The sequence below is a fragment of the Arachis hypogaea genome, chromosome 16 (genome assembly GCF_003086295.3).
Source record: "Arachis hypogaea cultivar Tifrunner chromosome 16, arahy.Tifrunner.gnm2.J5K5, whole genome shotgun sequence".
Classification (NCBI taxonomy): domain Eukaryota; kingdom Viridiplantae; phylum Streptophyta; class Magnoliopsida; order Fabales; family Fabaceae; genus Arachis; species Arachis hypogaea.
Genome location: NC_092051.1, coordinates 141,797,626 through 141,811,489, shown reverse-complemented (window position 1 = coordinate 141,811,489; position 13,864 = coordinate 141,797,626). Strand labels below are relative to the sequence as shown.

Below are 13,864 nucleotides of genomic sequence, written 5' to 3'. Positions count from 1 at the left end.
ATGGTTGAATCAGTAAGCATTACTGCAAATGAGGATATTCTTGTAGATGATGATGGCAAACCTAAAAGAACCGGTATAATTTTCTTTAATTTTTTCACTCATCAGTATCTTAACGTTTTGTCACTTTCTTTCTGAGTGTGACAGTTATATTGTAGTTTTTGTTTCTTCTTGTTTTGGCAGTTTTATTAGATCTCTCCTTAAATAATAATAATAATGGGGGCATTATCACTTACTTTCATTTGGCGTACTGCAGAATTTCTTTAGTGAAGAATGAAATTAGATAAAAATTAAAAATTGTAACTAATAAATTTTTTTCTATTGTGAAAAGAGTGATGTTTCACTTTTCATTGTAACATCATTTTCCTATTTTCTGTTGATTTATTGAAAAAGGAATGAAATTGATTAACATAATAGTGACCATCTTAGCATTTTTACAATGCCTTCTTATACTAAAGGAAATACATTAACACTTTATTAATGCGGTTGTAATTAAGCACTAATCCATGTTTCACATGGATGAGTTTGACATGAAGTGCTGAAAGTTTTATAAAAATATTAAGGTTTTTATAATTAATGCACTATTGTCTTTATCTTTTGTTTGACAACCAAGTTATGAATTGATATGTTCACAATTAACTGAAAGCTTGAAAAGACATGGCGACACATGTTTCGAAGAAAAAAAAAATTATGATCATGCAAAACTAGAACCCCCTGTATATCATATGAAATAGGTTTGTGATACTAAAAATAACTGGATAGAATTAATTTGGGTTGGTTTAGTGATTAATTTACTAGTTTACTTAAATAAGTATTGGAGATTCGAATCTCATCTTATGTATGTAGTAATCTATTGGCTAGCAGTGCAGTAAATTATTAAATAGACTTTCGATCTACAACTAATTAATTTTTAACCTGAAATGCCGTAGATAACAAAAAAAAAATTAGACTGAATTGATAGTAATAAATAGCATAATATTCTCATATACAGTATATGAGGCCATTAATGTTCTTGGAACAGGTTTAGATGTGCAATGCAACTTTTATCATCAATAACTTGTTGAGATTTGTAGAATTTTAAAGATTTTATATCCAGTTAAATACATTTGATATATATATGTTTTGTGACAAAATTATGACATGAAAATGTTTTATTGTTGAGATCTAAATGGAGTGTTAATCACTATTTTTTATATTTTTTAAATTAAAAATATTATTTATATATTAAAATTAATTATAAAAATTAGCTATTAATGTATTTATGCATAAATACATGTGTGATTTAATTTATTTTTAATGTGTATATATATTTTAATATATTTTTATATTAATAATTAATTTTGATTATTAATTTTAGTATACATTAACATAATCGGTTTCAAATTGAGGGACTTAGCATGAGTAATAACGAGTAAGATGATTATCTCTATATGACTCTAACTAACAATGATGTTTTCCATCAATAATAAATGTATCTTTCTATTAGCTTTGTTTTACTCCCTAGTCCCTCTAGTGTTGTTGTATGTTTATTTATGGTATTTTGTTTCTTGTATGTGGTAATTCAATTATGTATTTTTTTTTCTTTTTGCACTCTTTTCTCTTATCTTGAAGGTTGAGAGTTTCATTAATTATTGGAAAACAAAAGGAGGCAATGGTGTACTCCATTATTACACAATGATCAAAGTTATTGTCTATTTATTTGTTTTTCTTTAATTCTTTATATTCTATGAAATTAACTAGGAGTTGTATTTTGATTTAACTTCTCTCTTTTCCCCTTTCGTGAGCCTCACAAAGAGCCCAAATATGGGTAATGGAAACAAATTTAAAGTACCTTAAAAACAAGAAAAAATAGAAATAGGTTCAAAACTAACACTACCCTTGGTTCTCCCATAAAGTTCAAAGCCCTCAAAACTCAAAGAATTAAAAACATGTATATATCTGGTGAAAATTTAGATGCAGTTAGTTTCATGTGAAGTTAATAGTTGAGAGTCATTAGATAATAATTTAGTCAAATCTCTTAAATTATTTAACGAATTTTAGTTATCAACTTCACATGAAATTAATTGTACCTTAATTTCTACCATATACATTAATAAAAATTCACCTACTTTGGTTTAATATATATAGTAATTAAGGGGTCGTCAAAGGCAGCAATAATTCTTTTACTTTTGTTTGAATTTATTAATTACTAGTAGAATAAATGCATAATATTAGATGTAATAAATATAGAATTATAAATATTACATATTAACTTATTGTCTCACTAACTAACGTTATTCGAATATATTTATACATGCAGGGACAGTTTGGACTGCAACTGCACATATAATAACAGCAGTGATTGGTGCTGGAGTTTTGTCATTACCATGGGCCATGGCTCAATTAGGATGGATAATTGGCATATTATCTTTCTTAATTTGTTCTTCTGTTATTCTCTATACCTCCAATCTTTTAACTGATTGTTATAGATCACCAGACTCAGTTACTGGACAAAGAAATTCCACTTATATGGAGGCTGTAAAAGCTAACTTAGGTAACTAAATTATAAATTTGATTTTTCATTATAACACTACATGTGACTTTATTTCACTTTTATTTTAATTTTAATTTTTTTTTACCAATTTTTTAGGTGGTAGAATGCACTTGATATGTGGAATAGTCCAATATACCAACCTTACTGGAGCTACTATTGGATACACAATAACTACATCCATAAGTATAGTGTAAGTTTTTTTTTTATTATTATTACATTATTTCCAATTACACCATAATTTGTATTTGTATAGAAGCAAATAAATAAATAAGATTTAGTTAAATTAAGAAAAAAAAAAATCATTTAGAATAATGTTACTAACCACCAACAAAATTTATCATTTTAAATCAACACTTAACCAATATTATACATAATTTTCAAAATATACAGTATTATATAAATCTTAAATTTAAATTTTAATAGTTTAAAAATAAAGTGCTAGCTCAAAATATTGGCTAATATTGATAAAAGGTTATTGTTTCTAACATTTCTCATAAAATGATAGTAATAGTATAATTTTATTCTAAAAATTTAATTTTGATACACTATGAATATAAATAGTTTTACATAATCGTTTAATTATGTGACATCACATCAGCATAAAAATTATCATTTATACGAAAGGTAGAGAAAAATTTAGGAAGACAGTCTATGAGGTGGTCAAACGAGATCTACATCTACACGATTTTTCTGGAAACATGATAGATGATAGAGTTCAATAACATCGTTTGATCCATGTAACCTACTCCACCTAGTGGACAAGGTTTTGTTATACATTAATCGCGGGGAATAGTTTTTTAATTTTTTACCAAAGATAGGAGATTCGAACCCACAACCTCTAAAGAAATAGATGTAATTAAATAATTGTGTAAAACACTTTATATTATAAGATGTATTAAAATTAAACTCTAATTCTAAAACTTTAGTTATCATGATATTTGCATTATTTTAGCCAAACTTGTTTTAAAATGTGGAATACTACTACAGGGCAATACGAAAGATCAATTGCTTCCATAAAAAAGGAGTTGCATCTGATGAATGTCGTTTTTCAAATAATCCATACATGATTGGTTTAGGAATTGTTGAAATCTTTTTGTCCCAAATTCCACATTTCCACAAGATATCTTGGCTCTCAATCATAGCATCAATCATGTCTTTTGGATATGCATTTATTGGCATAGGACTTTCACTTGCTACAATAATACAAGGTATATTTTTCCTATTTCTTATTCATATTTTACATGTGTTTGAAATATACTTTTATCCATATTTTCATACGTGATATCTATGAAATGTCAAATAATAAAAGTAATAAATTAAATCCGGTCTTATAAATTTATTTTCAATAAATAATCAAATTAATTCATAAAAAATTTAAGATCGAACATTTTAGTCCTTAAAAATTTTTTATTTTTTAAAAGTCTTCGAGAGTTGTTTTTGTTAGATAAATTAGTCCTTTAATCGTCTTTTTGATAAATAAATTTTTAATAAATATTACTATAAAAAATTATGTTCCAAAAATATTACTCTGAAACAAATTATTCCCACTTTAAAATAATGAGAGAATCAGTTTATCTGATAAAATTAATTTTTGAAAATTTTTAAAGAATAAAAATTTATTATAAACTAAAATATCTGATATGAAATTTTTTAACAACCAATTTGAGAGTTTATTCGTTTATTTTTCTCTCTCTAAATTGCTTCTATTAGTGTTTACAAAAATGTATAATAGAAATGTTGTATTAAAACAGGAAAAGGAAGAAGCACTTATTTAATTGCAAGCAAGGGACAATTTACCCCAGACAAAATTTGGAATATGCTCGTCGCATTAGGAAATATTACCGTTGCAAGTAGCTATTGTCAAATTGCAATAGATATCCAGGTATGAATAAATTGAAGCATATACCTTGTTTCAAATTTATAATTACACTTCATTTTAAATTTGGGTTAATACTCAAATTCGTCCCTGAAAGATTACTCATTCTTTAAATTAGTCTTCAAATAATTTTTTTAGTCATATTAGTCCCTAAAAAATAAAATGTAAGTCAAATTAGTCCTTCCGTCAGTTGGATGATGACGTGGCACACCACGTGGCGGGTCAGTGACACGTGTCACTTGACATGTAAAAAAGTTTTTTATAATCAAAATAGTCATTAAAAGTCTAGACGTAAGTCATTTTCATCTCTAAAATTTTAAAAATTAATCAAACTAGTCCTTATATAATTTTTTTATAATATTAAATTTAAAATATTTTTTGATACTACTAATTTTAATATTATTTTTTAAACCTTAATAAATAAAATTATCTTTACATAAAATAATAAAAATAATTAAATTTTTATAAAGTTATTTTGCCATTTGTATTTTAAAATTTTACATTTTCAAATTGTAATTTTTTTATGTGAATTTTTTTATTTAAATGAGTTTATCAAATTATTGTTGATTATATATTTAAAAATTTAATATTTTAAATTTTACTAAATAATATAGTAATTATTTTAAATTTTAAATCTTTTAAATTTTTTAAAATTATAATTTTTATTATTGTTTAATTTATATAGTAAAACTCAATAATTGAAAAATTGATTTATGAAATCACTTTTTGAATCTTAATATTCTAATATAATTTTTTAAATATTTTGTTTAAAACACAAGGAATTTTATTTTAATATGAAGCATATCTATTTATATAATATACTAGTGCGGAGTAGCGTGTGTTATGCATATGTATAATATTTTCTATTTCATTTTATCTCATTGATTTGTGAAATTAAAAAAAATTATATAATCTATCTCAAACATATGAAACACACAAAAATTTATTATGATTTTTGCACGTATTACGCTTAAGAAGCAATTCGTTTAGCATATATAATAATAATAATAAAGCAACAAATTTTCAATATTTTATAAGGCTTGGAATTGAAGTAAAATTTGTGGATCTTCTTAAATTTTGACTCTAAGTATCACTACCGTTACATCCTATATATAAGTAATACCGTAATGGAAAAAAAAAGATGTAGTAGAAAAAAAATAGTGGTATAACTTTGTTTAGGTCAACATACATAAATTTTGATTTTGAGCATATAACTTTGTTTAGGTTAATAAATACATACATTTCAATTTTGAGTATATATATATTCCAGCAAAATGTAATAATGTAAGAAAAATGTTTTAGAATAGAAAAGAATCAGAGAGATTTTGAAAAAAAAAATAAGAAGAAAAGATACAATTACTAATGTTTTGTTTATCAATTGCATTTCTATTAAAATTAGTAGTATCAAAAAATATTTCAAATTTAATATTATGAAAAAAAATTATATAAAGACTAGTTTGATTAATTTTTAAAATTTTAGGGATGAAAATGACATACGTCTGGACTTTCAAGGACTATTTTGATTATAAAAAACTTTTTTATATGTCAAGTGCCACGTGTCACTGACCTGCCACGTGGCGTAACACGTCATCATGCCACGTGACACTTAACGTGACATATCATCATCCAACTGACGGAAGGACTAATTTGATTTACATTTTATCTTTCAGAGACTAATATAACTAAAAAAATCATTTTGAGAACTAATTCAAAGAATGAGTGATCTTTAAGAGACGAATTTAAGTATTAACCCTTTTAAATTTAATAGTTGTGAAATAAACATTCAATTCGGACATTTTTTTTTATGTTTAAACACATTTTCTCATCAAATAACACTCCTCCAAATTCATACCCCTAATTACACTATATGAATCCTTCAAATTTATCATACCCCATCTTGAAAGTAGACTTGGCACCGGTACCTAAATTTTAAGGGTAGTCGACCTGCACCTACTCAATCAGAATAGGTAATAATCTGATTGGAGCGAGTCGAGTTTTTTTCGAGATGGGTGTTTGAGCGGAACAGATAGAATTGGATTTGGAGTTAATTCGTCTCTACTCATTTTAAAGTATAATAATAATAATAACAATAATAATAATAATATAAATATATAAAAATTAATAAATTTAAAAAATATATAAAATGAATCTTATATTTTTATTTTAATTTATATATGAATATATAAATTTTAAAATATTATTATAAGAATGAGTAAAAGCAGGATGGGTCTCAAATGGATTAGGATATAATCATTTAAAATTTGTGGATAAAAATGAGACAAATAGTATTTAAGTTGAGAAAAAGCAAAACAGAATTAGATAGGACGAAAATCCGCTTCTATCCGTCCAATTGCATGCCACTCCTACTTGAAAGCCGAATATTCTATCTATTTATTATATTATACTTTTTATATACATTCAAATAACACACTATCTCAATTAATTTATTTAGATAAAAGTTTTTATAGAAGATCATTCATGAGATGGTCAAACGAGATCTACATGTAAACAATATTTCTGTAAACATGTTATATGATAAAATTCAATAGCTTTGTTTAATTCATGTAACCAACTCTATCTATTAGAATTAACAGAATATATTTTCACAAATTGAAAGTATCTATAATTAAAAACTTAATCATCTTTGACTACATAATTTTCGATAAAAATATTTCGTTAATTTTAACGTTTTTGACATAAAAAAAATTTAATTACAAAATTAAAAATAATAATACAGAGATCTAATTAAAAAATATATATAAATTTAATAAAATTATAAAGGCTAACAAAATAATTAAACTTTTTTTTTTCTGCTCATGAATGTGTTTCTAGCATAACTATGGAACTAATATATTCTTGTGGCATTTATTAAAATAGGACTCGTTGAAGTCATCGACACCAGAAAATGCAGTAATGAAGTTGGCAAATAAGATAGCTATAGTTACAATGACAGTTATCTTTCTGTTATGCGCCTGCTCTGGTTATGCTGCATTTGGCTCAGACACTCCTGGCAGCATCCTCATGAGCTCTGGCTTCAAGGAGCCATTTTGGCTTATTAACATAGCAAATGTCTTCATTGTCATACACCTTCTTGGAGCATACCAGGTACTCATCAACTTTGTATCTATGTTTTTAACATTAGACAACTCCTCAACTAATTTCACATCATACACTTTGATTCTTAACAACTTTTTTATTTTCTAAGTCTTCAAAAATTATTCTTGTTAGGCAGATTGATTTTTCTGTTATTTTTAATTTAATTTTTAATATGCATGCTGGATATATAAGTTTTAAAAATTTTTATTATAAGATAATTAAACTCTAGAAAATATCACTAGCTATAAGATAAATTAGTCTATTTTTAAAATAATTGAGGAACCATTTAATTCAATAAAAATAATTCTTAAAAATTTTTAGAGAATAAAAATTATATTAAAGATCAAAATATCCGATCTAAAATTTCTAGATTAATTTGAGGATTTATTCTTAATATTATGATCAACTTATCATATACTTAGACATTTGTTTAAGTTTAGTCCTAAAAATTAATTTAGATTAAGCCAAAGAATTAACTAAGGAATGTGAACTAATTCACTTTAGGTACTCTATAGACATTGGAGATGTTATTGACTTATTGTTAAATGAATATTTTGGCTGTACAAAAAACTTAAATGGTTTAACTCATCATTTGATTTCTAATAATTAATAATTTTTACTTTTGAACTTAAAACCTTTGTATTATATGTCCGAAATTTACTTGTGTCTATGTATGTGTGTGTTTAGTAAGCTAAATTAAACTCGAACTTTGCCTAATTTAATTATATTTAAAATTCACTTATTAACTATAAACCCTTATTTTGTTTTGAATTATTAATCCTAATAAATTTTCGGGTAATTATAGATGTTACTTAGATTGTTGGTTACATGTTATTTGGCTTTGGGTGGTTTGGATTAGAAAAGAGGAAGAGGAGAAATCATTAGACTAATTAAGAACCATGTGTTAGAACAAAGAGTTTTTCAACTGAACCAAATATGCAAAAGAGATTAGTACGATCATGAGGCCAAATATTTTTTAAACTAAACTTAGTTAAGTTGTGCATTTATGCATGTGAGCACGCTTTTCTTCTATGTTTTACCTTCATCTGCGTCATTTTTAATTTTCTTTTTTCATTGTGTCTTTTTTTTTCTTTTCTTTTCATCACCATCATGAATCTTTCTTTTTTTTCTATTTTTTCTCTCTCTTTAAAAAAAAGCAAAAAAAAAATTAATGATACAATAATATTTAAGTTTTTATTATGGATAAAATATCTACTATCAATTCAGATATTCAATAAAATAAAAGATAGATATGTAAACTAAGGAGAAAAAAAATATTTATGTATTTTGTCATACATATTATATTACGGTAAAGAAATTTTGGTTCTATTTTTATTTTTGATATATAACTTCTAATTGTTTGAAAAACTTTTTTTTTCTTAGTTAAGAAATTCTAGTATCACAACTAAAATATTTTGATACTATTTTTATTTTTGATGACTACAAATTGGTTAAGAAATTTTTTGTGTTAGGGTTAAGAAATTTCGATACTATTTTTATTTGTCGTAACTTTTAATTGGTTAAAAAATTTTGTATCTTTGTTAAGAATTTGTTATATTATAGTTAAGAAATTTTGGTGCTATTTTTCTGTTTTATATTTTTTTCAAATAATTCTTCCTCCTCTTCTTTTTTTTCACGATCTCATGATTATTCTTGTTTTATCCTCTAAAAATAATAAAAACCACAAAATAAAAAGAAAAAAATCGAATGAAAAGAAAAAGAAATAAAAAATACTACAAAAATACCAAAAAGAAAAAGAGAAAAAAAGGAAATAAAAAAAATTGCACCAACAATAACAACTGTAGAGAAGGAAGACGAGGAGGAAACATTTGAAAAGTAAGAAAGAATGTGAAGAAAAATGGTATAATTCACGCGCACATTGTGTGAGTGGTTTTTAATTTTTTATTGAGTTTGGTCCAACTTGGTTGAATTTAGTTATCAAAAATATTTGTATGTGTAACAGTACCATATACCATATATATACAACATGGATAATTAAGTAATTTGTCATTTTTGGCCAACTCTAAATATTATAAACTAAATTCTAAATCCTTGAACTTTGCATTTTAAATTCTAATAATATAAAAATAAGATATTGATTAAAATACTAACTAATATTAATAAAAAGTGTTAGTTCTCTTTATTTCTCTTAATAAAAAGATAACCATTATTAAATTATAATTTTGAATTCACTTAACTTATATTGATACTAATATTAATTTATGATTTAAATATAAATTATGAACATGCAGGTACTTTGCCAACCAATTTATGGTGTTGTTGAAACATTAGCTAAGCAACAATGGCCAAGCTCAACTTTTATAATGGAAGAGTTCTCAATGAGCATTGGAAAAGTAAAGTTGAATATTAATTTGTTTAGGCTGGTTTGGAGAACAGTATTTGTTGTGGTAGTGACTATTCTAGCCATGGCAATGCCTTTCTTTAATGAAATTCTAGCACTTCTAGGGGCAACTGCATATTGGCCTTTGGGAATCTATTTTCCAGTGGAGATGTTCATTGCCAAACAGAAATTGAAAAAACGAACATTTCAATGGATTGGACTTCAAACCTTGAATGCTATATTTATGCTACTCGCAATAGCTGTAGCATGTGCAGCCATTCATGGTTTGAATGAATCTCTCAGAAAATACAAACCATTTATGTATAAAGGGTAGTTTGAATTCAAGCAGCTTAAGATATTCAATGAAATGTTGTTGTCCATTTTAATTCCAATTCTTAATGATATATGCTTTTTTTTTTTTTTTTTACTTTATATTTGAATATTATATGTTACTTTTCAGTAGTTGCTTGGTATCCTCCAAAAAACTAGAGGATATAAATTACCGTTTGTCATGTATTATCGCATGATAGACCTAATTTTGTATGTACATGTATACTCTGTTATTATTTGTGTTTTAAATTTAGTTACACAGAGAATAAAATTGTGAAACTATAAGCTTTTATACATTGGTGCAAGCAAGTATTTGTCAAAGAATAAGATGAGAGTAAATAGTGAAATTAGTTTGTGAAAGATTATTTATTTTTTAAATTAATTTTTAAAAGATATTTTAATTAAATTTATCTTTTAAATATTTTAAGTTAGTTATTTTAGTCCTTATGTTACTTCCATTGTTAATGGCATTAAAATTAGTTGATGTAACAAGTGACACTATAAGTCTATAACATACATCTAGTAGTCTTTATTGACGGTTAACATGTTAAATTTATGAAATTAGATTAAATCAACTCCAATTTGTGACATTCTAATGCCTCAAATTTTTTCTTCAATCAAGTTTTGATTTGATATAATTTCATACATTTAACGTACCACATTAATAAATTTTAGCGCCATCAACAAAGAAACTGACAAAAGGACTAATACGATTAATTTAAAATCTTTGAAGGACGAATTTAATGAAAAAAAATCTTTTGGAGTCTAATTTAAAAAACAAGTGGTCTTTAGGGACAAATTTGACTATTTATCTAATAAAATAAAGGTAATGCTATGGTGCTGAAGACATTATTTTTAAGTAGGTGATGAAATGAGGTGGAAGACCATAAAATTAGATTGTGCGTTATTGTTGTTGTTCAATAGGTCGATAAAAAATTGGAAATGAGTGAAGTTGAGTCAAGTTAGACTAAGTTTAAGTTCGGCTCACGAAAATTGAGCTTGACTTATAACTCAATTCATTAACAATCGAACTTATTTCTTAAACTTAAGCTTGACTTATTGAAAATTCACGAACTAGCTCGATCTCACGAGCTGACTCAAATAATAGAACATAATCTGTAATTTTATATCAATAAATTATAATTTATATATATTAAAAAAATATTTAAAAAAATTAATTTTATATATTAACTCTCTATCAATTATAAATTTTTTTATTCGTGTTCTACATTAAAATTATATATAAAAAATGACTATATATATATATATTGGATATTTTTATTGTTCAGAATCTATTTTTTATAAATATAACTTTGTTTGATGGGTATTTTTATTAGTATTAGTAAAATTTATAAGTATAAATAGTGATTTCAAATTAACTATATTTTATTTCTCGAATATTAGTTCGAGTGATAACAGATGGATCACCTACAATAATAAACTTCCTCGTTTATGATATCTCTAACACATCATTCACCTCACACAAAATGCCACATAGGTTAATCCCGGTCATTAAAATAACTAACGAATTATGTTAAGTGCTCTGTAATTTATAAATGAATTATTCTCTACGTACAAGTTATTATTCCATGCAACTTTCTTTAACTTAATTCATCTCACGTGTTACTATCTAAACCAACTTTTCAATCAAGGCACGAATATATAATTACCTTTTTTGAAAAAATTTCGTTTTTTATTTTCAAATTTTCTCAACGTTTTCGATCTACGTTCTCTTCCATTTTTGCGTTTTTTGCGTTTCTCTTCGTTTATTCTCTATGTTTTTTAAATCAAGCTCTAAAATTAGTTTTAAACAGTTATCTTGTTGAAAATAATGAATGATTCAAGTTCAGATTGTCAATTGAACCAGAACGAAGATGATTATTGTTTTGAATCCAATCAAGTGGTTGATGTGTGGTTCTCGATTCTAGTTAATGTTTTCGTTAATAGTTTATGATTCCGTAAGTGAATAATGTTGTTTTTGTTTGTGAAAATTGTTGTTTATTATTGATGGTTTGAATTGAATGTAATGTAAGAATTCTGCATTAAAAAAATATTTTTCTGTATTTGTAGCAAATTTCGGTGTAACACGAAGATATTTAAGTGTATTATTTAAGAATTTTCGGTGTATGTGTACTGATAAATTTTGCATAATTCAAAACTCTTTATTTAACTCCTTTTCATATTCTGCTGCTTCTTCTTCTTATTTTTCATCATTATCATCATTACCATCTTCTTTTTTTCTTATTCATCTTTTTCTTTTTGTTTTAATTTCTCAAATTTCTTCTTGTTTTACTCTTAACAAGAATAAAAACAAAAAAATCAAACAAAAAAGAAGAAGAAACACATAATAATGTAAAATTAATTGGAAGATGATGAGCTTACATTTATTCAACTAAAAGAAAGAAAGAAATAAGGAAAAGAAGAAAAAAATGCAGCATTAGAGAAAATATTTTTCTGTATTTACAGCAAATTTCGGTGTAACACGAAGATATTTAAGTGTATTATTTATGAATTTTTGGTGTATGTGTACTGATAAGTTTTGCATAATTCAAAACTCTTCATCTCCCTCATTATCATCTTCTACTGCTTCTTATTCTTTTTTTCATCATCATCGCTATCTTCTTTTTTTTCTTATTCATCTTTTTCTTTTTGTTTTACCTTCTCAATTTCTTATTATTTTACCCTCTTAACAAGAATAAAAACAAAAAAAATCAAACAAAGAAGAAAAAGAAACACGTAATGCTACAAAATTATTTGGAAGAGGCTGAACTTACATTCATTCAACTAAAAGAAATAAAGAAATAAGGAAAAAAGAAGAAGAAAAAATGCAGTATTAGAGGAAATACTTCTCTGTATTTGCAGCAAATTTCGATGTAACACGAAGATCTTTAAGTGTATTGTTTATGAATTTTCGGTGTATGTGTACTGATAAGTTCTACATAATTCAAAATTCTTCTTCTCCCTCTTCCTCATCTTCTGCTGCTGCTTCTTTTTTTTATATCATCATCACTATCTTCTTCTTCTTTTTTTCTTATTCATCTTTTTGTTTTTGATTTACCTTCTCAAGTTTTTTCTTATTTTACTCTCTTAACAAAAATAAAAACAAAAGAATCAAACAAAAAAAAAAAGAAAAATACATAATACTGCAAAATTACTTGAAAGAGTGTGAACTTACATTCATTCAACTAAAAGAAAAAAGGAAATAAGAAAAGAAGAAGAAAAAAAAATGTAGCATTAGAGGAAATATTTTTATATATTTACAGAAAATTTCAGTGTAACACAAAGATATTTAAATGCATTATTTATGAATTTTAGGTGTATGTATACTGATAAATTCTACATAATTCAAAACTCTTCATCTTCCTCCTTCTCATCTTCTGCTACTTCTTCTTCTTCTTCATCTTCTTGTTTCATTTTCTCATAATTCTTTTCGAATTCAGCTTTGCAACTTCCTTCACTTTTCGCGATGATTTTGAGAGACTTTTGATAGATTTAGATTCTTGTTTGAATTTTGAGCGTTGTGGTTTTGATTAAGGGAGAAGAATCGTTTGCACTATTGAAGAGCTGGGGAAGCGTATGTTTATACGCAATCTAAATTGAGAATTGTTTTTGTTGAATTTGGGCCAATTTATATGAACTTGTATACCAAAAAGACTTATACATGTACCACGCCTCTTTGTAAATCACCTTC

At 25.3% G+C, this 13,864-nt stretch overlaps 1 protein-coding gene across 1 annotated transcript; it reads left to right on the top strand.

The window, feature by feature from the left end:
* Positions 1-10,444, top strand: LOC112757728 (amino acid permease 8-like). The gene is made up of 7 exons (XM_029293896.2): positions 1-73; positions 2,297-2,530; positions 2,627-2,720; positions 3,518-3,738; positions 4,282-4,412; positions 7,284-7,511; positions 9,755-10,444. Exons 1-7 carry the CDS (start codon positions 1-3, stop codon positions 10,175-10,177), a joined length of 1,404 nt encoding a protein of 467 aa, XP_029149729.1. The 3' UTR covers positions 10,178-10,444.
* Positions 10,445-13,864: the final 3,420 nt, after the last annotated feature.